At 45.4% G+C, this 26,198-nt stretch overlaps 2 protein-coding genes across 2 annotated transcripts in view; both read left to right on the top strand.

Moving 5' to 3' along the window:
- Positions 1 to 26,198, top strand: part of LOC309376001 (guanylate-binding protein 3-like) — a 56,412-nt gene that overhangs the window by 2,372 nt on the left and 27,842 nt on the right. The window lies entirely within an intron of this gene.
- LOC309375874 (uncharacterized protein) overlaps positions 1 to 26,198 on the top strand; it is a 37,065-nt gene that overhangs the window by 1,630 nt on the left and 9,237 nt on the right. The window contains exons 2-17 of the mRNA XM_081921792.1: positions 106 to 320; positions 1,024 to 1,151; positions 1,323 to 1,551; positions 1,972 to 1,985; positions 9,527 to 9,636; positions 11,156 to 11,355; positions 11,732 to 11,974; positions 13,255 to 13,535; positions 14,476 to 14,688; positions 15,267 to 15,369; positions 16,253 to 16,446; positions 17,206 to 17,263; positions 22,722 to 22,893; positions 23,942 to 24,156; positions 24,895 to 25,022; positions 25,706 to 25,815. Coding sequence (XP_081777918.1) covers positions 125 to 320; positions 1,024 to 1,151; positions 1,323 to 1,551; positions 1,972 to 1,985; positions 9,527 to 9,636; positions 11,156 to 11,355; positions 11,732 to 11,974; positions 13,255 to 13,535; positions 14,476 to 14,688; positions 15,267 to 15,369; positions 16,253 to 16,446; positions 17,206 to 17,263; positions 22,722 to 22,893; positions 23,942 to 24,156; positions 24,895 to 25,022; positions 25,706 to 25,815 — 2,594 coding nt within the window. The 5' untranslated portion in view covers positions 106 to 124. The remainder of the gene's footprint in view (positions 1 to 105; positions 321 to 1,023; positions 1,152 to 1,322; positions 1,552 to 1,971; positions 1,986 to 9,526; positions 9,637 to 11,155; positions 11,356 to 11,731; positions 11,975 to 13,254; positions 13,536 to 14,475; positions 14,689 to 15,266; positions 15,370 to 16,252; positions 16,447 to 17,205; positions 17,264 to 22,721; positions 22,894 to 23,941; positions 24,157 to 24,894; positions 25,023 to 25,705; positions 25,816 to 26,198) is intronic.

Here is a 26,198-nt window from a genome sequence, read left to right as displayed (position 1 = left end):
CCAAAACAGCTGGAGACCCAAGTTTGGGAAATGCTGGCTCACTAATAGGCAGAGACACACTTGAGTTTCCACTGTGTTGTGAGCTCCTCTGTTTTCCTTTTGCAGACCCATCGACTTTTGCACGATGGCCCCAGGGCGGGTCCACATGGAGGCTCCTGTTTGCCTAATTGAGAACATGCCGGATGGGAAGCTTGTGGTGAACCGAGAGGCTGCAGAGGTGCTTGCCGGGATCTGCCAGCCAGTGGTGGTGGTGGCCATTGCGGGGTTGTACCGCACTGGCAAGTCCTACCTCATGAACAGGCTTGCCGGCAAGAGAAAAGGTGACTGGCTTCATGAATATTCCCCGTTACTCAAGGGAAGGGCTGGAGTCTAGCAGCTTCTCATGAGGCCTCTTCGGAGCAGGGGCAGACTTCGGTAATATTTGGGCCTCCCTGAGCGAGGCTAAAATTTGGCGCCCCAAAACAGATCTTCTCAATTATGGAGCTTCACAATTTTGCACCCCTTCGGTTCATTGCCCTGTGCAGGGGAACCACTTTGACCACCCTTAATCCAGCACTGTTTGGAGCAAAGCAATGACGTCTGCTACAGCTGGAACTGGCTTTCAGGGCCCCTGGGTTTTCTGCCTAGCCTAGGGAGAAGCATAGAGACAGAGGAGTAATGGCTGCCATGGAATATTTATATAGACTTATCAATGTGCATGGTGTATTTCAAATAAAATCGCCAATAGGTCCCTGCCCTGGGGAGCTTCCAATCTAAATTTCAACAGGCGAGAGTAATAAGGAGCATCAATATAAGTAAATGGGGCTACACACACTTGGCTTCTTTCCCAACATATCTACTTTGTTTCTTGTGGGATACGTATTCTGGGTTTAAGCCAAAATAGCCTAGGAATTAAAGTGATCTTGCAGTCTGATCCTCAGACGTGAGCCTCATTGGGTTCAGTGAGGCTAACTCCCAAGGAACTGTGCAAAGGATCAAAGCCCTGGGAGCTCTCATTTTCTTGCTTGTCTGCTCCTTCCTCAGGTTTCTGTCTGGGTACCACAGTGCAGGCGCAGACCAAGGGAATCTGGATGTGGTGCCTCCCTTATCCCAAGAGGCCTGACTTCACACTGGTGTTACTGGACACAGAAGGGTTGGGTGATGTGCAGAAGGTGAGCTGGGGGAGATGGCAGCTGGGGGGGGGGCGGGCTGTGGAGGACTAGCACTTTCAAAAGTTCTAGTGACAAAATATGTTGAGCTGGTGGCCAGCAGTGGGGGATGATATCTATGTGAATTATCTGACATCCCTGTGTCACACGTTTGGGAATGTCTTTGTATCTCAGAAACAGCTGTACCTGGAAGTCAAATGGAATCCTGCACCCAATCGGAAGCTGCGGTCGCCACACCGGACATTTGGCTTCCGAAAATCATTAAAAAACCAGAACAATCACTTCCGGTTTTCAATCATTCGGGAACTGAAACTTTTGAGTTTACAGGTGTTCAGCTTCCAAGGTTCCACTGTAGTAGGAAAAAGTAAGATTCTGGAGGGAAAAAATCTTTTAAAACCCTATGGCTAATCTTTATTAAAATGTAGAAACCAGAGGGGTCTTGGTGCAGGTGGTCAGTGGATGGGACACTGATGAAACCCCACAATATGATATTATTTCAACCTTCAGCACGTTTTATGTATGAATGCATAAAAACAGAGGCAATCAAGGGAGTTTTCAAAATGAATAAGGACACGATATCAGTATTAATCAAGAAATATGATCAAATCTGTAAAAAATATATAATTTTGACAGTCAATACATCGAATTAACACCTGAAAGAGCCAAGATTAAGAACAGAAAATGCTGTGTAGCAGATAAATTAGAAGCTGCTGCAGAAGAAGATTTATCAGGTGACAGTAAAGGGGGCAGAATAACCAAACTTCTGTGAGTTCAGCATTCTGCGTCCCATAGGAGAAAGGTCCCTTTCTTACTTCCTTGCTAGCCAAACATGGGAAGGTAAAGGGTCCGCTCTTACTTTCTGGGCCACCTAAATGGGACCCATGTCTCTGTGTTTGTGTGTGTGTGAGAGAGAGAATGAGACAGGATGTTGTGAAGAGAGAAAGCACTATGCCAGAGGTTTTCTTTTTTTTTTTAATAGATATTTATTGGAGTTTTTAGAAAGGAAATACAATAATAATAAACAGTGTTGCTTTGTTTTTACAAAGTTTCATAACATCCTTAGACTTCCTCACGTCTCCCGCTCCCACTTGCATCGTTAATAAATTTTTGTCAAGCAAATTATCATCTTATTTCCAAATCTATAACCACTTATTTGAATATAATAAAAAAAAATTCTCCTACAAATTTTGTTTCTCTTAATCTCTCTTATCATCAAATTCTGATCTATTTTAGTGATGGCCAATTATTTATAACCAAGCATCCTTCTTAACATTCCACTAAATCACAATGTTTTTGTAGATAAATCTTGAATTTCTTCCAATCTTCTTCAATCCTTTCTTCTCCCAGGTCTCGGATTCTGCCAGTCATCTCCGCCAGTTGCATATAGTCCATCAGTTGCATCTGCCATTCTTCCAGTGTGGGTAGATCTTGAGTTTTCCAGTTCTTAGCGAGTAGTATCCTTGCTGCTGTTGTTGCATACATGAAAAATGTTCTATCTTTCTTTAACACCTTCTGGTCGACAATGCCCAGAAGAAAGGCCTCTGGTTTCTTGGTGAAGGTATACTTAAATACCTTTTTCAACTCATTATATATCATTTCCCAGAAGGCCTTCACTTTAGGGCAGGTCCACCAGAGGTGAAAGAATGTTCCTTCATTTTCTTTACATTTCCAACATTTATTGTCAGACAAATGGTATATTTTGGCAAGTTTAACTGGGGTCATGTACCATCTGTATATCATTTTCATTACATTTTCTTTCAAAGCATTACATGCAGTAAAGTTCAACCCAGTGGTCCACAACCTTTCCCAGTCCTCAAACATAATGTTATGCCCAATGTCCTGTGCCCATTTTATCATAGCCGACTTAACCATTTCGTCTTGTGTATTCCATTTCAGCAGCAAGTTATACATTCTTGAAAGTACCTTGGTCTTAGGTTCTAACAATTCTGTTTCCAACTTCGATTTCTCCACCTGGAACCCTAACTTCTTGTCACTTTTAAAAATTTCTTTAATCTGAGCGTAGTGTAACCAGTCTCGCACTTTATCCTTCATTTTCTCCATACTCTGCAATTTCCAATTGTCTCCATCTTTTTCTAACAGTTCCCAATATTTTGGCCAGTAGGCTTCCATATTGGGTCTTTTCCAGGCCTTAGCTTCCAAAGGTGAGAGCCACCTTGGAGTTTTATTTTCCAGTAAGTCTTTATATTTTGTCCAGACATTAAACACTGCTTTTCTGACAATATGGTTCTTAAAGGCCTTATTGATCTTAGCCTTATCATACCACAGGTATGCATGCCAACCAAAAGCATTGTTATAACCTTCCAGGTCTAACACATCAGTGTCTTCGAGAAGTAGCCAATCTTTTAGCCAGCAGAAAGCTGCGGCTTCATAGTACAACCTTAAGTCTGGCAGGGCAAAGCCCCCTCTTTCCTTCGCATCTGTTAGTATCTTAAACTTGATTCTGGGCTTTTTGCCCTGCCAGACAAATTTGGAAATATCTCTCTGCCACCTCCGGAAACACTCCGTTTTGTCCACAATTTGCAATGTTTGGAACAGAAACAACATCTTTGGCAATACATTCATCTTAATAGCAGCAATTCGGCCTAACAAAGAAAGCTTCAGTTTTGCCCAGCTATCCAAGTCTCTCTTAATTTCAGACCAACATTTTTCATAATTATCCTTAAATAGACTCAGATTTTTGGCTGTTATGTTAACCCCTAGGTACTTTACCTTTTTCACCAATGATAATTCTGTTTCTCTCTGAAACCGTTCTGACTCTGTATCTGTCATATTTTTCCCTAACACCTTCGTTTTTTGTTTATTTAGCTTAAATCCCGCCACCTGACCAAATTCATGTATCAGTTGTAATACTCTTTTCGTACTAGATTCTGGCTCCTGCAGTGTCAAAACTAAGTCATCTGCAAAAGCTTTAAGTTTATATTGTTTCGCTCCGACCTGAATCCCCTGCACCAATCGGTCACCTCTGATCAAGTTCAAGAGCACCTCCAAGACCAAAATAAATAACAAAGGGGAAATCGGGCAGCCTTGTCGTGTTCCTTTTTCAATTTTAAATTCTTCCGTTACCACATTGTTAACTATCAATTTAGCTTTTTGTTCTGAATATATTGCATCAATCCCATTTTCAAAACCCCGCCCCGCTCCCATTTCTTTTAAATTTCCCTTCATGAATTTCCAAGAGATGTTGTCGAAGGCCTTCTCCGCGTCTATAAAAATCAGCACTGCTTTAGTGTTTATGTCTGTTTGCAAAAGTTCCAAGATGTCAATGATGTTCCTTGTGTTTGCAAACATGTGTCTACCTGGGAGAAAGCCGGCCTGATCTTTATGAATTACTTCATTTAAAACTCTTTTAAGTCTGCCTGCTAAAACATCAGCAAATATTTTGTAATCCACATTTAATAGGGAGATCGGGCGGTAGTTCTTAAGTTGTGTTTTTTCAGTTTCTGATTTTGGTATCAACGTGATAAAAGCTTCCTTCCACGATTCCGGCGCCTTCTTTCCCTCCAGAATTTCATTGCCGACCTCCATCAAAGGTTGAATCAAATAGTCACTCATTGTCTTATAATACTTGGAGGTCAAGCCATCTGGCCCTGGAGATTTGCCCAATTTCATGTTCTGAATGGCATGTTCAATTTCTTGTCGTGCTATTTGGCTATTCAGGAGTAGTCTATTTTCTTGTGTAAATTTTTTAAGACTGTTTTTCTTCAAAAATTGTTCAATCTCAACCTCATTTTGCGGCCCTTGAGTATATAGTTTCTTGAAATATTTCTGGAAGGATTTTCTAATTTCCACGGGGTTCTGAATATTTCTTCCTTCAATTTCTAAATTTGTTACTGTATTCAACTTTTGTCTCTTCTTCAACTGCCAAGCCAGCAGTTTCCCACATTTATTTGCCTATTCAAACGTTTTTTGTTTCATTGATTTAATCTTCCATTCTATTTCCTGATTTATCAGTTTAGAATATTGTGCCTGGTGAAGTTTAATTTCTCTCAGAATCAGCTGTGACTTTGGATTTACTCTTAACTTCTTCTCTAATTCTTTTATTTTCTCCAAGATCTTGTCTTTCTTTTCATTTTGTTTCCTTTTCTTAATAGCATTCTGCTGTATTAAGAACCCTCTCATCACAGCTTTACTTGCGTCCCAAATTGTTCTTTTTTCCACCGTTGTGTTCAAATTTATTTCGAAATAGTCCTTCAAAACTTTTTGGGCCTTTTTAGTAATCTCCTGATCTCTGAATAAGTTGTCATTCATCTTCCATCGAAAGGAACCGGTTGGGAACAATGTCAAATCCATTTTCAAAGCGTTATGGTCGGAGCAGGTCTTTGGGCAGATTTCCACTTTCCTGACCTTAGGTGCCAGACCTCTAGTAATCCATATTTGGTCGATTCTTGTCCAAGTCAGATGGGCTTCAGAGAAGAATGTTCCTTCCTTTCCCAAGGGGTTTCTCGTTCTCCAAATGTCAATCCAGTCCATATTGTCTGTCATTTCAAAAAAGGTCTTTGGTAGTCTGCCATCTTTGGTAACTTTTTGACTTTGCGACTTATCCATGTTAGTTGATACAATCCCGTTCATATCTCCCATCATAATGATGTTGTCAAAGTCCAGATACTCCAGCATGCTCTCATGCAACTTCTTATAAAATTCCGATTTCCCTTCATTTGGTGCGTAGATTCCTAATAGAATAATTTTTTCTCCTTGATGTTGTATTTCGACTGCCAAAATTCTGCCATGTTCATCTTTAAATAATAATTTAGGTGAAAGGCTCTCCTTTACATATATCACCACCCCTCTCTTCTTTACTCTATCTGAAGATATAAATTCCTGGCCAAGTCTTTTATTTACCAAAACTTTTCTGTGGAGCCTAGTCACATGTGTTTCTTGCAAGCAAATAATGTCCAATTGTTCCTTTTTTAATATATGAAAGATTTTCTTCCTTTTTTCGGGAATGTTGCAGCCATTTATGTTCCAACTCAGAAGTTGCAGAGACATCCTGTATAAATCTGGTTATTTTTCAGGGGGTGGTGCTTTGTCTTCAGGATCCAAGGGTGCTGGTTCCTTTGGTGCTCCAGGCTCCGGCAATGATCCAAGTCCTTTATGAAGGTCTTCTCCGTACTGGTTCAGAAATTTATCTCTATCTTCCAATGTTCTAATTTTAATCTTCCTCCCTCTAAAGGTAAAAGATAGTCCTTGAGGGAAGTCCCACCTAAAGATGATTGAGTTGCTCCTCAGTAGTTTTGCTAGTTCCAAATATTCAGATCTCAAATCCAAGAGCTGTCTAGGAATATCCTTGTAAATTTCAATTCTTTTACCCAAAATGTCCAGTGATTTTCTGTAATGTAGGCCCAAAATCTTGTCCCTTTCCTCCTTTGATCTCACTGTTATCAAGCAATCTCTGGGCTTGTCTTTTCTTATCAATCTTCCAAGTCTAAAAGCTGATGTAATTTTAAAGTCTTTTTCCTCAAGTTTCCACTGCTCGGAAAATATTTTGGTCAAAAACTCAGCCAGGTTGTCTTCTTCTACTTCGGATACAGATCTTATCCTTAAGTTGGTCTCCCTATTTTTCAATTCAATCATCGAAAGATAGGTCTGATGTTCCCCTACTTGTTTATTGAGTGGTCTCACCTCTTTTTCTAACTTTCCAAGTCTTTGGCTAGTGTCTTCAGCCAATTTCCTGTTCTCCCCTGTAGCCTCCTCCAATTTTGCAATCGTTTGAACGTTCTGTGCCACTTGCCCAGTTAATCTATTTAGACATTCTGTGTTCTGGTCTATTTTCGCTGTTTGTTCATCAGCCTTTTTGTCCAAAGATTCCACTCTCTTATCCAAAGATTCCAATTTTTCATAGATTTTTTCTAAAATGGAAGCAGCTGATCCTGAGGCCATATCCTCCAATTGTAATTCCTCTGTCTCTCCTCCCCCTGCCTGTGGCAAGGAGGCAACTTCTTCCTCAGAGTGCAAAATAGGCACAGACGATCTGCGTTGTTGTAAAGTTGAGGCTAAAGTTGTTTGTCTCGTTCTTGGTCTTTGTTCTTTTTCTTTAGTCTCCTTTTTCTTTGCGCCACTCATTCCAAGATTATCTGGTAGTCAAGGTCAAGCTGAGTTGTTCCCATGAGAAAAAGACGGCCCAGGTGGCAGCACTCAGCCGGCAGGCCGGGAAATAGAAAGTAAAACAATATCACTGCTGTTAAGTCCAAAAACCTCTAGGGGGAGCTTAAAATGTCTTTCAGGAAGGATTACCCAAAAATAATAAAATTTAATGTCCAAAAGCCTTCAAATGTTAAATTTTTAGCAGAGTTGGTGTTATGAAAACACAATGTCTCAAAACAGTGCTTGCTGGTACTTCAGTTGATGTTATAAAGTAACAAAGTCCAAACCTCTCAAATTTTTCCAGTTTATGTATCAAAATGCTTGAGTCTGCAAACTGACTGCTACTGTTACCAGCCAGTTCCAGCCCCTGGTTTCCTTCTTTAAATTGTAACTTCAGCAGAGGAAGATTTCACAGTCCATGCTAACACATAAATCCAATGCTTAAACTCCTTTTCTGCCTTTAAATACAGTTCAGTAAATGCTCAGATCCAATCAGTAAAAGATTCACTTACAGCCTCCACTCCTCCAGCTCTTTGCTTTGAAGTTCAATGGCAGCGGAAGACGGACTTCCTTTTTCTTTTCGTCCTCCGCTTTCAGCCAAATTCAGTTGCTTTTTAGTCTCGAATTGATTAAAAGTCTTTATTACTCACGGGTTGCTATCTTCAAAGTGCCAAATCCAGGAAGAAAGGTCAGCGCTCACCGGCAACAGCTTCGCGGCTTCTCTCCGCCGATTGCGGAACGACCCTCAGCGCCGCTGCCTCCTCCGCGATCCGGAGCCCCTTACGGGGTTCCTTCAACGTTTCGGGGGCAGCTCCTGGCGCCCGCCGGGTCCCAAGACTGCAGGCTTCTGCCGCCTGCAGTTTTCCGATGTGGGTCTCCGCTTCGCCGTAGCGGACGACCCGTTCTCGAACGGAGCTCCCTTCCCGGTTAGGAAAGGGCAGCCATTACCCTTCGCGCCGCCTCCGGAAGTCTATGCCAGAGGTTTTCAACCTTTTTGAGTCCACAGCTCACTTGACCAAGTACATTATTTCTGTGGCACACTAGTGGGGTTCAGGAGCCCAGTTATGTCACCCCTTGGCCTGCAGAACTGGCAGCCCCACACCCCTTTTCAAACACCCTCCCTTGTGGGAACACCCTCCCTCAGCCTATCTCTTCTCCTGTCTCCTTGGGAGTCCTCTGGGCAGCTGCCGCCCCTGGTCTCTGAGTTGCCCCCTGTCCTCACACTGCCCCACAGGAGCCTGGGAAGGACCCCATGGCCAGTCCCAGAGGCACCATTTGCCTGGGGAGCTTGTAGCCAGGGCTGCTGCAACAAGCTGATGTGCAAGCCTTTGGGAGGCAGAGACTCGAGAGGAGGGAGGGAAGGAATGCGGGACAGAGGCCAGTGTTGCCCGCAGCACCCTGACCATCATTCAAGGCACCCCAGGGTGCTATGGCACACTGGTTAAAAACCATTGCACTATGTAACCCTGTCATGCTGGAAATTTTTGCCAATACAGTGGTACCTTGGTTTACAACCATAATCCGTTCTGGAGGTCGGTTTGTAACCAAAACAGGTTGTAATCCAAGGAGCACTTTTGCCAATGGGGCCTCCCCAAAAAATTGTTTGTAAATCCACAGGTTGTAATCCAGAAAAAGGTTGCAAACCAGGACACGCACTTCCGGGTTTGACATGTTTGTAATCCAAAACGTATGCAAACCAAGATGTACGCAAACCAAGGTACCACTGTATCCACTTTGGGGTCTAGCTCTGTGTCCTTTTGACACCTTCCCCCAACTGCTGTGGGTCAGCAGTTTTTCATAGGAGAAAAGGTTGCTTACTCTTGCCTTAGGGGCTAGCAGCTGGCTTCGACATTTTAAGTAAAAATGTGCTTGATTCCTGTGCCCAATACCAAATTCTGATACAAGCCCACTTTGGGGGCTGTGTGCAGGATTGAGTGGCACGATATACACAGTAATATAAAATAAATAAACATGCTTTAGTTCTTCCTGGGGCACGTGCCCACAATTGTGAAATGCGCACAACTGCTAAGCACCACAAGCCTTCCAAGCGCAGTCTGAACAACTGCAAGCAAGTCACGGTTTGCGTTCATTTTAGACGACTTCGCCTAGTGCAAAAAAAGCGGAGGAAATGCAACAACACAAATCTCAAAGCAGCTGCTTTGCACATGGGGGTCCCTGAGGAAAAAGCTGCAGATGAGAATGGGGTATCAGGATTTCGGTATCAGAGGCTTCGATGATAAGTCTTAAAAAAAATAAAATGCCTGTATCTGTTTCAGGGAGGCATGGAGAATGATTCCTGGATCTTTGCCCTGGCCATTCTTCTCAGCAGCACCCTGGTGTATAACAGCATGGGCACCATTGACGAAACGGCCGTGGAGAAGCTCCAGTATCCTTTTGGGGGCACCATCAGTTCCAACCAGCCCCGCAAGATTGGGAAGGCAGAACCATGTGGCAGCTGGATGTCTGTGTAGGGCAGCACTTCCTGGGGGGAGAAAGCTTTTGGAGTAGTCGCAAGTGGAGCAAACCTTCCCTTTCCAGGTCTGCCTTGGAATACAAAGTGCTGGGGGAGTGCAGGGGGGGGGCAAGGAAACATGCAGGGCATGTAGCTGATGGGGGTGGGGCAGACAGCCTGCCAAGGATCAGGTGAGCAGGTCACTGGGGCAGAGCAGGGATGGGGAGCCTGTGGTCTTCCAGGTGTTGGTGGACTCCAACTCCCATCAGCCCCAAGATGGGAGTTGTTTGCTCAGCCACATCTGGAGGGCCAAATGTCCACCCATCCCTGGGTTTGTGCTTTCGGAATGAATAGATGAGGTCAGACCATCCATGAACACAACTGGATAGTTGAGTATAGGGTCCTCATTCTCCACAAAAAAACCACACACACCACAAGCACCTGCCTGGTGTCTCAATCCAGAACAGGACTTCAGTATGGAGGAGCCAAGGACTTTAACCAGTTACCCCTGCTGTGGTCCTGATTCAGATTGGATCAGGATCTGGGTGCGTATAGCCTGGAAAAGAGGAGACTGAGAGGAGATACGATAGCCATCTTCAAATCTCTCAAGGGCTGTCGCACGGAAGAGGGGACAACCTTGTTTTCTCCGGCTCCAGAAGCTAGGACCCGAACCAGTGGATTCAGGTTACAAGAAAGGAGATTCCGACTAAACATCAGGAAGAACTTTCTGTCTGTCAGAGCTGTTCGACAGTGGAATGGTCTCCCTCGCGAGGTTGTGGACTTTCCTTCCTTGGATATTTTTAAGCATCTGTCATGGATGCTTTAGCCGAGTTTCCTGCATTGCAGGGGGTTGGACTAGATGACCCTTGGGATCCCTCCCAGCTCAGCGATTCTATGGCATATCACAATTTGCATGGCAAAAAGGCACCATTGAAATGACTTGGATCTTTGCCCCACTTTATTTTGCAGTGCTTATTGCAGGTATGAGGCTCCTGGTCAAGACTGGGATTGCAGGGAGAGCAAAGGGTTAAACGTCTCCTGTCCCAGGATCCTGATCTGTATCTCTCACACGGCATTGACAGTTTGTGTGTGAGTGGGACACCTTGCATTAAATGGCAGGGCTACACAGTTAAGGTCATGTAGTTTCACCTTCAGCTGCAATTCCTGTTGGGAACTCCCTGAAGTGTGCTTCACTGGCAGGCAGCTAAATAAGGGCATCTAGGAACCCCGGAAGCAAGCAGGAATGGGAATGGGCCCTGATGTGTGAAGCAAGATATGCCAGGAGGGGTTAGGGCCAGGTTCAGCCCCAAAGCCTTGCCCAGACCACTACTGTGTGCCCACAGTGAGGAAATCACAGGTAGAGACACCGTTCCAGCCGATGCATGACTTGGGAGAAGTTCAGATTGCAAAGCCAAACGATAACCTTGCAGTCCTTTTCCTTAGCAAGCCCCAGCTATGTCACTGAGCTGACAAAAGCCATCAGAGCAAAATATCCCTCCGGGGATGGCCAAGAAGAGGAGAATTTCACCGAATTTGGCCGATTCTTCCCAGACTTTGTCTGGGCCTTGCGGGATTTCACACTGCAGCTGCAGCTAAACGGATGCCCTATCAGTGCAGACAAGTACCTGGAGAACGCCTTGAAATTTCTGCAAGGTGCGGTAGACGAAACCAAATGCAACATCAGGACAGATCCTTCCTTGACCCTTCTTGTTTCCACTTACCTCCTTCTAATCAATTGAGTTTTCTGTTCAGCAGGGAGATTTTGTTTTATTTTGAAAGGTGTTCTGGGCATCGCTACCCGCTGATGACAGAGTATGCTTGCCGGGGGTTGCTGGGAGTTGTAGTTCTGCAACATCTGGAAGGCCACAGATCCCCTACACCTGGATTAGAGAAACCAAATGACACCTGCAGACTTTCACTGTTTTGCAAGAGGGACTCTAGTGCATTCTGGAACTTTAGGTCGGCGCAATACTAACAAAGAACTGCACCGCCCCCCATACCCACACCCTTTCTTCGTCTTTTCTCTTAGGTGATGCTGAGCACATCCAGAAGCACAACATGGCCAGATCATGCATCCACAGTTTCTTTCCTTCACGGAAATGTTTCATATTTGACCGTCCAACTACCAGGAAGAAGTTGCATCTGCTAGAGGAACTGAAAGAAGAGGATTTGGAGGAAGATTTCTTGGTACCAATGGCTCATTTCTGCCAACATATCTGGGAGACATCGCGACCCAAGATGATCCCAGGGGACCGAGTTGTGACTGGAACGAGTAAGGAAGCTCCAGCAAAATTGTAGGCTTGGGGGATGTAGGAAGCTTTCTTTCATTGAAGCCATAAGGAGCAGTGTATTGTTTGTGCTGCAGAACGTCATGGAGGTGTGCTCTTAAACCCTTTTAAGAGGTCAATTACCTGTGTTGCACAGGTCAATTACCTGTGGTCAATTACCTGTGTTGCACAGGTCAATTACCTGTGTTGCACTTTGAATCAAGCCCAATATAACTTTGCCCAGCATCGTTATGGTGCCAATAACAGCTGTCAAACTGGTGGTGGAGGGACCCTTTGTCACCAGAGCAAAAAGAAGGTGTAAGGAGCTGTTGGCCTGACCATTGTAGATGGCTGAAGTTAGCAGTCCAGCATGGATCAGGTGACATCAGAAACCAATGGGGTTCCCCCTTCCAACCATATGAAGTCGCTGATTGTACCCTGGACCACTTGATTGCCTGCTGAAAGCACCTTTGCCAGCAGGTGAAAAAGAGTGGAGAGATGAGAAACAAAGGAAAGTTGAAATGGACAGATTGGCTAATCCCAAATATGAGTTGTTTTGTTGCCCTGTCATTTGGAAATGGCTAGCCTGCTGCAGCACCCTCTAACCTGCTCTTTGTTCCTAGGGCAGGGGTGGGGAATCTGTGGCCCTCCCAAATCCTCAGTCAGCATGGCCAATGGCCAAGCGTGATGGAGTTTCAGTCCAGCAACACCTGGAGGGTCACAGGTTCCCCATTCTGCAACGAGAACACGCAAATTCTGTTGCAAAAATTATGCAAATAAAATGAATTGGTTTGATTTTCATTATTTATTCTGCTTTCAGTGTAGGTTTTTAATTTTTTTTAAAAGAGTTTCAATTTTAGAAGAAGCACAAAGGGCAAGAACCAGAGTCCAGCACAGAGGGATCCAATTAGGACTGAGATTTATAGGGGGCGGGGAGTAGAGCAGAGCAAAGTAACTATGAGAGAGGGTGATTGGATGGTGGTCCTCATCCCCCTCTGCTTTTTCACGTCTTCAAGCTCTTATTTGTAGCTACGAAGGCTAGAACCCTTCTTCTGAAAACAAATGGGATTACTTTATACTACGTTAGGTGCAAGATCCTGATCCTGTTTTTGCATGACACAAGAGATACAGAATACTTGGTCCTCACTTTCTTGCTGATGTGGGCGGACACTTCAAGGCAGTTTGGGTCTGCAAATTCTTTCTCAGCGTAAGGAGGTTAATCAAGCCGTGCATTCCACTTCGATTATCTCTGATTCTTTGGCTTCAACAATCTTTCCCTTTTCAGTGCTCGCAAGCCTGGCAAAGACCTATGTCACTGCCATCAACAGTGGGGACGTGCCCTGCTTGCAAAACGCAGTGCTGGCCTTGTCCAAGATCGAGAATTCGGCTGCTGTGCATGACGCCATTTCCTGTTATGAAGAACGGATGCAGCAGCTGCTGCAGCTGCCGACCGAGACTCTTGAAGAGCTGCTGAGGGCACATGCCAAGTGTGAGAGGGAGGCCATTGACGTCTTCATAGCCCGTGCCTTTGGGGACAATGTTAAACAATTTCAAGAGGAGCTTGAGGTGTGTTCTCTTTAGTGCCTTATCAGATCCCTTCACTTTAGCCCATGCCCATTTATTTATTTAATATGCTTATACATCACTTTTGGTCACACGCGACCTCGAAACAGCTTACATAAAAATAAAGCGTTATCATTAAAAACACATATTAAAAATCACAACAGAAAATCAGTGACACAAACAGTAAAACCCCAAATTCAGTGCTATAAAGCAAATGTTTTACAGTGGTGCCCCCGCAAGACGAACGCCTCGCAAGACGGAAAACCCACTTGACGAAAGGGTTTTCCGTTTTGGAGGCGCTTCGCTAAACAAATTTCCCTATGGGGTTGCTTCGCAAGACGAAAAAATCTTGCGAGTTCCTGTGGGTTTTTTCCGCTCCCCCCCTTTACTAAGCCGCTAAGCCGCTTATCAGCTGTTCCGCTGATAAGCCGCCTCTCAGCTGATCGCTAAAAGCCGCTAGACCGCTAATAGCGCTAATCCGCTAAGCCGTCAATGGGCTTGCTTCGCAAGACGAAAAAACCGCTAGACGAAGAGAATCGCGGAACGGATTCTTTTCGTCTTGCGAGGCACCACTGTACTGTGGCTTGGAAGTTGCCCAGAACTTGTTACTGTAGATGGGTGGCATATAAATAATAAATTATTATTTATTGCAGTTGCAGACAGTTCCCACATTTTGGGGGTGTGGGTGTGGGTGTGTCTTGACGTAACTATTTCAGTTAATCTCACACTGATTGAATTTTGTAGTGTAAACAACAACAACAACAACACCCCTCCCATCTGACCAGGTTGCCCCGACCACTCTGGGCAGCTTCTAACAAATATAAAAATGTATTAGTATGTGGCCTTAGTATGTCTTCCCATTGTATAGTACACTGGGTAGGAAACTTTTCATCATTGCTAACGTGTCATCTTTCTGCTGCTTTGTTCTGTTTTCGTCCGGTAGAATAAGTTGAATCGGAAAAAGAAGGAATTCTGCGAAAGAAATGAGAAGGTGTCTTTGGACCGCTGCCATGATGTGCTGCGCTTTCTTTCCCAGGACCTGGTATCTGAGATCCAGGAGGGGATTTACGCAGTGCCTGAAGGCTATAAGCGCTTCCTTGCCAAGATGAACGAAATAAAGGAGAACTACGATGCATTTGATGGAAAAGGGGTGCAGGTAGGACAGGAGGAGCAGCACTTCTGTGACACTCAGAGAGGTGGGGATCCTGTTGCTGACTGAGGGCAGACTTACAGTGCAATCTAATGCATGATTACTTGGGAGTATGTCCCACTGAATTCGCCAGTTGGGGGTAAAGATGCAAAGGTACTAAACTGCTTGAAGAGGAATCCTCTCGTTGCAGGATTGATAGAGTTCTGTGAAGATTGCCGAGGGAGGGAGTCAGGCTGTGCCCTGACCAAAGGCCTGGTGGAACAGCTCTGTCTTACAGGCCCTGCGGAAAGATGTCAAGTCCTGCAGGGCCCTAGTCTCTTGTGACAGAGTGTTCCACCAGATTGGAGCCACAGCTGAAAAAGCCCTGGCTCTAGTTGAGGCCAGCCTAACCTCTCTGTGGCCTGGGACCTTCAGGCTGGATATATATCTTTCAGTGAGTAAACAACATCAGTTTCTCAGCATGTCAATAAACTACTCGCTTACTTCATATACTACCTTTGGGTCTTTAATCCCAACAGGACAGAATATTCAGTTTCCTCATCTTTTGGCAAAATTAATAACTTTTGCTCCCAATGTATTATCAGGCAGACAGAGCTCTTGAAGAATTCCTGAAATCCAAGGAGACGGTGGCAAAATCTATCCTTCACATGGACGATGCCTTGAGTGGCAAAGAGAAAGAAATTGAAGGTACAGATTTGGGGAAACAGAAGCGCTATATTATAATTTATGAATGCCACAGATTAAATGCCACTGTAAGTGTGGGGACACCAAAGGTTTTAATTGGTGTCCAGAAGATAACAGCATGGTGAGGTTCTAAAGCAGTGTTTCCCAAACTTGGGTCTCCAGCTGTTTTTGGACTACAACTCCCATCATCCCTAGTTAGCAGGACCAGGTCACAATTATGGGAATTGTAGTCCAGAACCAGCTGGAAACCCAAGTTTGGGACCCTGTTCAAAAGTCCAGATCAGGGTTTCCCCAAACCTGAGTTCATTGACACCTTGATGAGTTTATAAAGTTGTAATTGACTGCTTCTTAGGAATGTAAATGAGGGGAAAGTGCAAAAACGCTGCAAAAACAATTATTTAAAAAGTAAAACACTGCACCTATGCATCACTTTTTAGCAATGAAGCAGCATGCTCTGAGAATACTATTTTACTGTGTTGTGGAACCATCTTATTAAATTCAGGGGTTCCTCACTGGCAAGGAAGGTGGACCCTGTACCCATGCCCTTTATTTCTAGGGATAATAGTTCCTATTTATTTTTTCTATACCTTGTAAACCTCTTGTGTTTTCCTACGCCCTTTTCTACCACCTTTCTGCCCCTTGGTCTTTATTTACCTGTTGCACATTCCTGTTGATCCCAGGGGATTAAGATCTGCCACTTGGGGAAATCTTGGCCTAGATCCACCAGTGCAATGGCAAGCCCCAGAGGGAGGCCTGAGCAGAAGATTATAGCGCACACAGACAGCCAGGTTCATATGAGCGTAGAGGGTTCCTCCAGATTATTCATCTTGGATGCCTGATCTGACTGCCAGCAAATCACTGCCTCTGTTTCTTCCCTGGACCACAGCCCAGCGTGCTCAGGTTGAAGCAACCCAGCTGCAACAGAGGCTTTTGGAGCAGGAGCTGGCCAACCTGGAGCAAATGATGGAGGATAAGAAGCGACATAATGAGGAAGGCATCCAGCGGCTGAAGGAGGAGTGGGAGGAAGAGATGAAGAAGATGAAAGAGGAGGCTGAAAGGAGAAAGAGGGATTTCCGCAAGGTAATGAGAGGAATGCATGGCACTGTATTGTTTTTTATTTACACCCACACCCACCCTTTATTGTGATCCATGGACTCAAAATACACAGTACAATAGTTTTTCCATTTACATTGTCGCTGTTGTTTTAATTTCATTTTTGTATTATTCCCTTGTATTCATGGATGCATATTTGTACTTACCTTCACACTGATTTGACGCCACTTTGTGTCCTTCCCAAAAGAGGCTCCTGGGGGGCCGGAGGGACATTGCTGGAACAGCTCTTGGGTTGGGGCAATTGGCTAAAATGTTTTAAACAGTTCCAATTTTGGTTTCTCTGGGGTTTTTTTGTCGGGTTGATGTTGGTTAAATGTTTTGTTGGGGTTGGCGGTTATTTTAATTTGGGTATAACTGTAAACTGTTTATTATTGTTATTGTTATTGATTTATTGGTTTGTTTCTTGCCCGCGTAGGATATATATATATTTTAATATTTGATGCTTTGTTGTGTTTTTATATATGTTGTAAGCCACCCAGAGTGGCTGAGGAAACCCAGCAAGATGGGTGGGATATAAAATTTATAATAATCATCATCATCATCTCCAGCTAGGAGAAAGTGTTTTCAGAGAGCCCCTCTCCAGCATGCTGGGAAATGCATGTTTATTTTGTAACCAAAGGCCTTGTGACCCAAGACAGGCCTGATTCCAACGTGAGTTTGTATCTGTTGCCCTCACTCATCTGTTTTCTCAGTTGAAAAATGACTGTGTGCTCCTTGTCTCTCTAGGGGCTGCTAAGACAGAGGTTTTTGCTGATGGCCATGGAAACAGAAGTGGAGCTCCTAAGTCTCAAGGCATAAAGGAACAATACCTCAGGGCTTACGCTTACTACAGAAGCTGTCCACAGTGGAGTTTTGAGGACCAAATAAAGAGGCCTGGAAGTCAGGACATAACCGCAAGGCTGGACAATTGGAAACTTCAAACTAGTGCAGATTATGGCAGCCTGCTTGTTGACTGGCACGGGCTGTTGAATACCACATTGCCTGTTTTGAGCCATCTGCACTGCTTGAAGTATCATTCTGCAATCACTTTGAAGTGCTGATTATGACTTTTAAAAGGTGATCTGCCTGGTTTCCTCAAGGGATGTCTCCTCCCATATGAGCCTCCCTCATAGGAAGAACTTACAACAATGGCTTGGTCCAGCTTCTGTCTAATGAGGAAGTCATAAGAGGAAATGCTTTCTAAGAAATGGTTCTACTGTCACCGCCTTCCTGCTGGCTAAATAAGAAAAGCAAAGCAATAATCCTGTTTATTTCAGCAGGCCTGTGCTGTTTTGTGTTTCTTTCTCTTATTATCCAGCTTCAATGGGGCATTGTGTTGTTGTTGTTTGTTGTTGTATTTTAAATCTGTAAACCACTGTGATATAGTTTATGAACAGATATATGTAAATTTCAAATAAAAAAATAAAAAATAAATGTGCAATACTGAGTGTGTCTATTCTGAAGTCATATTAATTTCAGCAGAGTTACTCTCAAGTAAGTGTGCATAGGGGGCATGGGTGGCGCTGTGGGTAAAACCTCAGCACCTAGGACTTGCCGTTCGAATCCCCGCGGCGGGGTGCGCTCCCGTCGTTCGGTCCCAGCGCCTGCCAACCTAGCAGTTCAAAGCACCCCCAGGTGCAAGTAGATAAATAGGGACCACTTACCAGCGGGAAGGTAAACGACATTCCGTGTGCTGCGCTGGCTCACCAGATGCAGCTTGTCACGCTGGCCACGTGACCCGGAAGTGTCTGCGGACAGCGCTGGCTCCCGGCCTATAGAGTGAGATGAGCACACAACCCTAGAGTCTGGCAAGACTGGCCCGTACGGGCAGGGGTACCTTTACCTTTAAGTGTGCATAGGACAGGCTGCATTCTTACACCATATCTCATAACACTGAATTCATACCATGGTTGGCTAAGGGAGCGTTCACACAATACATATATCATTATGTGTTAGTTTACCTTGTTGAAAATGCAGATTTGTGTTTAAACATAGCTCTTCTCTTGAACACCTGGGTATTTCCTTTTAGCTTTGATCATGTTTATGTCCCCACTTTTCATGCGCTGGCAGATGTTTTAAATACATTGCTGTAGTACTGCCACTTGTTGTCACTATAGTACTCCCCGCACAGGTAACAGCGACTGCAGCAGCAATTTGTGAGGAAGGGGAAGGAGACATCTTTTGGGCAGGGAAACCCATCATTCTTTAAATCCCTGTGGTTCCAGTTTGATGGGACCAGACAAAACAGAACAACAGGTCCAGTTTACTGAGAACTACTTTTTTAAAAATTATTATTTGCATTTACAGAAACAGGAACAGAGAGCATATTTAACCCCCTCCCTCTGTCCCACTTACAACTTCGTACCAAACACAGCATGTATACTAATACCAAATGACTTCCCTTCCACGCTTTTCCTGGTTTGTTTGCTTTTCTACTACTCTGTGTAATCCACATCTTTTTTTAATTATCCAATTTGTTATCTATTAAAAACTCTTTATCTCTGCTGGATTTAGTTCACCGAGAGCTTCTTGAGTGCAGTGGGCTAGCAGATGGAGAAGCATTCGTGGCTGCTTTGATTTCTAATGTGTACAAGAAACTTCACAACCTTAAACACAACAAAATTAAGAGCTAAGAAACAGAATTAGAGAGAGACTGGGTTGCTTTGGGTTTGTTTTTATTTTCCCCACATCTTCCAATTTGGGCAGTAGGATTATCCTGTTGGTTCTAATGGGCCTCCTGTTTCCTAGGAAGCAGTTAACAGTCTGTGCAAACCAGCGAACATTTACCGTCTCCTAACAAGCTCGCTTAACGTACGTATTCCTTTCCTTTCTCTGGTGTGCCATATTTTCCCCTCTTAAACAATTAAGGAAACTGCCAGAGTGGACGGGGTCCCATTGTAGATGTGCACCTGATTTAGGGAATAATAACCATTGGGAAAAGCTTGAATGGATTCATGGAAAGCGAGGGAGAGGAGGGTGCTTGGTGCCACAGTCAAACCTCAGTTGTCAAACATAATCTGTTCCGGAAGACTATTTGACTTCCGAAACGTTCGACACCTGAAAGCGGAAGCCTCAATACAATGGAGAAACTCAAAACAGAAGCTGCGTAGCATGTTCGGCTTCCGGAAATCATTCGAAAACCGGAGCAGTTACTACTACTACTACTAATAATAATAATAATAAATTTTATTTGTATCCCGCTCTCCCCAGCCAAAGCTGGGCTCAGAGCGGCTATCATCATATAAATAAGACAATATACAGAATACAATATACAATATGCAAATAAAATAACATTCAACATTCATTAAAATAATATAGAATAATATTAAATATCAGCATTTCAAAATTAAACAGAAATCAAACTCCAATCAATAAAACAACAGCAAACCACAGTGCACAACATAATACAATACAAAATGAGAAGCAGAGACTGGAGGGTGGGGCAAGGCAGCTGGAAGGAGGCCTTGCCTGATGAAGTCTCTCCCCTCACAGTTCTTCCTCCAGGACCAGCTTCCTTATGAGGACTTCTAGGGCCGGAGGGTGGGGCAAGGCAGCTGGAAGGAGGCCTTGCCTGATGAAGTCTCTCCCCTCACCAGGTTTACTTCCAGGTTTTCGGTGTTCAGGAACCAAAACGTTCCAAAACAGAGGCATTTGGGAACCGAGGTTTGACTGTATCTTTCCCGTAAGGCTGTGGAAAATATTACAGCCAAGAACAGAACCAACCAGATCCCATGCCCAGCAAAGTGGAAACACAGAAAACCAGCAGCCATTTAACATCATCTCCTTCATGTCCACTGAGCTCTCATCTGTGGAGTTAGCACTTTTGCAAGCGCCTCACATGATGTTTGTTCTGGTCTTGCAAGGAATTCTTTACCAGATTTACGCTGGAGGACCTTCTGTTGACAGAACGATGCCTCCCTCTGTCTGCAATAGATAGGGAGGGTCCCTGACCATGGCTCTGTTTGATCAGATCTTTTCTCTGGTGAAAACCACCTTTATTTTGAGTTTGTATGTTTCCCCTCATTTTCTAGTTTCCCCCTCATCTTCTATTATGTGTGTATTTGGGACTGTTTGGGTGAAGTCAGGACCCACTGCAGGTAGCAAACTATTTCCTTCCCCCTCATTTCCCAGCCCCCAAATGCCAGGGGTTTAGGTCAAGCAATGGAGCTATGGATCTGTGGAGTTTAGCATAGGCACAAACTCCTAGGAGCCGAGGTCCATTTGCCCACCCCCCGTAAAATATTTGAGGGGTCCAGCTCCCCCCGAACAAAAGTTTAAATGGTGTGATCACGATGTGATCGATTATGTGGAGCGGGGCTTACCTGGGCCCCCAATATTTTATTCAAGTTGGCACCCCTGTAGTGTAGTAACTACAAAGTGGGCCATATGCTGTGGCAGATTGGGGTTATACGGACACCCAGTGTGTTTCCCTCTGTGCTGACAGCAGCTGCCCGACATGTATCACTTCCCACTTGCTTCTGTGGACTTGCATTTGTCAATTTACCTCTCATTCACTTTGGAGAGGTCCATTCTCAGCTCTTCATGCGCTCTCTCTCTCTCTCTTTTAAGGACCCTGAGCTATTTAGTGTCATTAGGAAACTGGCCCGCCCCTCCGCCCACACACCCATTGCTTAATTCTTTCTCAAGCTCTGGGAGGAAGACCTTTCATTGCCTACAGACAGCCACCCAATCTTAAACAACTCCTCACCCACAATAATACAACAACCAGACTTAACATGGACACTGGTACCAGAGCCTGCAATAAACCCAGATGCCAACTTTGCTGTCACATACACCCGGACAACACCATTACTGGCCCCAACAACATCAAACATACCATCTCAGGACTATTTAATTGCTCATCTTCCAGCATTGTGTATGCCATCAAATGCCAATAGTGTTCTTCAGCTCTCTATATTGGATAAATAGGCCAAGCCCTACGCCAGAGGATAAATGGGACATAAATCTGGTACAGTGGTACCTCAGGTTACAGACGCTTTAGGTTACAGGCACCACTAACCCAGAAATAGTACCTCAGGTTAAGAACTTTGCTTCAGGATGAGAACAGAAATTGAGCAGTGGTGGCACGGCGGCAGCGGGAACCCCCATTAGCTAAAGTGGTGCTTCAGGTTAAGAACAGTTTCAGGTTAAGAACGGACCTCCAGAACGAATTAAGTTCTTAACCCGAGGTACCACTGTATCAGGAATCACAAGACAGAGAAACCAGTAGGAGAACACTTCAATCTCCGAGGACATTCTATACAAGATCTCAAAGTAGCTGTCTTATTACAAAAGAATTTCAGAAAGAGACTGGAAAGATAAGTTGCTGAATTGTGACGCAGGTGGTGCTGTGGGTTAAACCACAGAGCCTAGGACTTGTCGATCAGAAGGTTGGCGGTTTGAATCCCCGCGACAGGGTGAGCTCCCGTTGCTCGGTCCCAGCTCCTGCCAACCTAGCAGTTTGAAAGCACATCAAAGTGCAAGTAGATAAATAGGTACTGCTCCAGTGGGAAGGTCAACGGTGTTTCCGTGCGCTGCTCTGGTTCACCAGAAGCGGCCATATGACCCGGAAGCTGTACGCCGGCTCCCTCGGCCAATAAAGCAAGATGAGTGCCGCAACCCCAGAGTCAGCCACGACTGGACCTAATGGTCAGGGGTTCCTTTACCTTCACCAAACTTAAAACCATGGAGATACCTGGTATGACTAGAGACATTGGATTCTTATCTCATTATACATGATAAAGCTATTTTTAGCCATCTCACCCCTTGCTTTTTCCTGTAAGACCAATTGCAATCGTTAACCATACCTATCAGGCAATCACCCATTCCCACCACCCTTCTGAATAATACCCCTCCCCACCCTCTCACTATATATAAGGGTCAGGTGACTTCTGTTTCAGTGTATCTGAAGAAGTGTGCATGTACACGAAAGCTCATGCCAATAACAAACTTAGCCGATCTTTACGGTGCTACTGGAAGGATTCCGCCCCGCCCCACCCCAATTGCTGAATTCCACCTGCCTTTCTGTTTGCTCGTTTCCCAGAATCGCGCGCCTTTCAGAGAAAGAGGTGCGCAGCCCGGGCACTTTCGCTTTCGGTCCTCGCATATCTTGAAGCCTCGCCAGGGGCAATAAAGGAGGCTGTTTGGTCGCGACGACCTCCCATTTCCTGGAAGAGCAGCTGGGGCGCTGCAAGAGCTTTCGAGCCACAAAGGCGTCTTGCAATTCCCGAGTTCTTGCTCTCACCCCGAAGGCGAGGCTTGAGCTTCTCCTGCCGTCCCCTCCTGCCGTCTCCGCTGGGAACTCCGAGCAGCGCTCTCTCCCTCTTCCTGCCGGCCTGCCAGCTCGTCTGCAAGAGAGAACCCGCAACAGTCGAGTCCGGTCAAGACTCATCCTCCCGAGGCCCGTCCCTGCAAAAAGGAAAACAACACCAAAAAGTAAGAAACGGTAGCTTCGCGATGTCGCTGTTGTTGTTAACTCCTAGCGCTCCTTTCTTTTTGCAAGGTAAACACGGCGCGGGAATCTTAGCCAGGAGCAAAAGCAGCCGAGGGAGTGTAGGAGCCAATTCGGAGGGGCCGAGGGGTTTTTGCTCCCCCAATAAAATATTTTGAGCCCCCACCCCAAGTTGAAGGGCATTGTCATTCAAATAGGGTGTGTGCACCGTGCCATGTGATCGATTATGCGGGGTGGGGCTTACCTGGGCCTCCCCAATATTCAAGTTTTGACACACCTGCAAGGAAGGGAATCCTAGCAGCGGGGAGGTGGCTGGCAAGGAAAGGGTTAACCAAACATGCAAGTCCCGTGTCGCGCCCTCCCCCCCCCCCCCGCACTGACCTTTGCAGTGGAGACTTTTGCTTTCGTGCCTGCAGCGGGCAGCTAGAACTTTTGCTTCAACTTTTGCCGATAGTATAAATAATACGTGGCTCTTGCAACGGAGGCACGGGAGGGGCGGGAATTAAAATGTCGGCACGCCAGAATGTATTCTTAAATGGGGAGGGGGGCAGTTCTGCCGGCTTCACATCAGTTCCGATAAAATGAAAGCCATAGGTGTGGTGCTGGGGGGGGGATGGTGACAGCAGGGACAAAGTCTATTTCCAGGTCTGCATGAAAGAAAAATGACAGGATCTAGGACAGATGTAGACTTGTCACAACTATGCTGAGAATGTCCAACTGGGTAACTTTCAGGTGCCAGAAGATATCTGGGATCCCAGTGAGGCGAAGCTGAATCGTGATTTGTGCCCTTCCTGAACTCTTTTTCCAGTCAGGTTTCACTCATTCACACGCTCACAGGCAGAGAGAAACTTGAATTGAATTGGACTACAACTCCCATCATCCCTAGCTAGCAGGACCAGTGGGTCAGGGATGATGGGAACTGTAGTCCCAAAACAGCTGGAGACCCAAATTTGGGAAATGCTGGCTCACTAATAGGCAGAGACACACTTGAATTTCCACTGTGTTGTGAGCTCCTCTGTTTTCCTTTTGCAGACCCATCATCTTTTGCACGATGGCCCCAGGGCAGGTCCACATGGAGGCTCCTGTTTGCCTAATTGAGAACATGCCGGATGGGAAGCTTGTGGTGAACCGGGAGGCTGCAGAGGTGCTTGCCAGGATCCGCCAGCCGGTGGTGGTGGTGGCCATTGCGGGGTTGTACCGCACTGGCAAGTCCTACCTCATGAACAGGCTTGCCGGCAAGAGAAAAGGTGACTGGCTTCATGAATATTCCCCGTTACTCAAGGGAAGGGCTGGAGTCTAGTAGCTTCGCATGAGGAGCAAGGCAGTGGAGTCTGGTGTTTCTGGAACGGGGTATCAGAGCCCCTGGGTTTTCTGCCTAGCCTGGGGAGAAGCATGGAGGAAGAGGAGTAAATTAATATTTATATAGAACCAGAGGGGAGATAGGACTTTGAGTCAGGGGTCCCCACTCAGCAGAATTCACAGGAGGCTCCACAAATATGGCAGGTTATTTTTTATTACGTATATATATACCCCACGTTTCCTCCAAGGAGCTCCAGGTGGTATTCAGTTTTCCCCATATACATTTTATGCTCACAGAAACCCTGAGGGACGGTGGACCGGCCCATGGCTAAAAAAGGTTGCTGACCCCTGAACTAGCCCAATGTCTCCCCGTGTGGATTCCAACTCTGTTCTTCCACATCCTAGTCCCAAGTTTAATGTGCTCGACACTTTACAGCTTACATAGGTTCTTCTTTGTTTTGTGCACAAGTTTTCTTTCACTACTTGCTAAGCTACTATTCCCAGCACCCAAGCAAACTACAGTTCCCATGATTCTTGGGGTGTGTGTGGAACTCATGTGCTTTAAAGCTATGATGGGGATGTGACAAATGTTTCATTGAGTTCAGTGGGGTTTCCCAGTGACCTGCGCCTTAAGCCTTGGCACCTGTTGTTTTGTGTCTCTGAATCATTGCCCGCTCTTTCCTCAGGTTTCTCTTTGGGTGCCACGGTGCAGGGGCTCACGAAGGGCATCTGGATGTGGTGCCTCCCTCACCCCCACAGGCCTGACCTCACCCTGCTGCTGCTGGACACAGAAGGGTTGGGTGATGTGCAGAAGGTGAGCTGGGGGAGATGGCAGCTGGGATGACAGCGGAAGACGAGCCCTTTCAAAAGAGCCTTGTGACAAAATATGATGACCTGGTGTTAAGAATACCACAACACACACAGTAACTAGCTGTAATGTAACATAACATTATATATAATTGTCATATCAAAAAATTGCAAAGCACAGTTCCTGGTGGCAATAACATGTTACTATTAACCTCCTATATGTTTTTATTGTCATAACATCTAAGGATAGTCAAGTCCAAAGATTGTCAAGTCCAACGATTACAACGTACAGTTCCTGTGGGAAACAACATACTGATATCTTCCTTCTGCATTGTCCTATGTCTTCAGAGTGTAACAAACTTAGTAACAATAAGGCAGCTGATGAAAGACCAGTTCTCAGGATACACCCTTGTTTCGCCCATTGGGCTTCTTCAGTGACAAGGTTTCCAGGAGATTTTCCAGGAGGTTTTTTTCAGCCGAAATAGTCCTTAGGAATGCAGAAGTTGCCAGTCAGAGGCATTTGTGTTGTGGTATTCTGAACATGATTTATGTAATGAGGCAATTGTGTTGTGTGTTGACCTGGTATTAATGGCAATGGCGTCTACCAGAGAGGTGCCAGAACTGAGTTCCGGCGAGTTCCGGCTGAACACCCCCCCCCCAGTGGTAACTGATATTATATTTCTGTTTCAGGGAAACACACAGAATGACTCGTGGATCTTTGCCCTGGCCATTCTGCTCAGCAGCACCCTGGTGTACAACAGCATAGGCACCATTGACCAAAATGCCCTGGAGAACCTGCAGTATCCTTTTGGGGCATCAGAAATCCCAGCTGGGCTTGCGCGCTTGGCCTGGAGGATCTAGGAGGAGGCAGTTGTAGGTTGTCCCCCTAGGGGTTTCACTCCATGGGAGGGGGTGCAGGCAGGAACTCCAGAAGGCATAAAATCAGGAATTGGCCTTAAGGTGTAAAAATGAGAGATGCCAGCCCCTTGCCACAAAACCCTGCCTTAATTACAATTGCAATACAGTCGTATCTTGGTTGCCGAATGCCTTGGAACTCATGCTTTTCGGTTCCCGGACGATCGAAAACCGGAAGTGAATGTTTCAGTTTTCGATCGATTTTCAGAAGCCAAACGTCCGGCACGGCTTCCAATTGGCTGCAGGAGCTTCCTGCAGCCAATCAGAA

The sequence above is a fragment of the Podarcis melisellensis genome, assembly GCF_964234715.1.
Source record: "Podarcis melisellensis genome assembly, chromosome: 8".
NCBI lineage: Eukaryota > Metazoa > Chordata > Lepidosauria > Squamata > Lacertidae > Podarcis > Podarcis melisellensis.
Note: the sequence above shows the minus strand (reverse complement) of the source record. Positions and strands in the feature narration are given on the sequence as shown.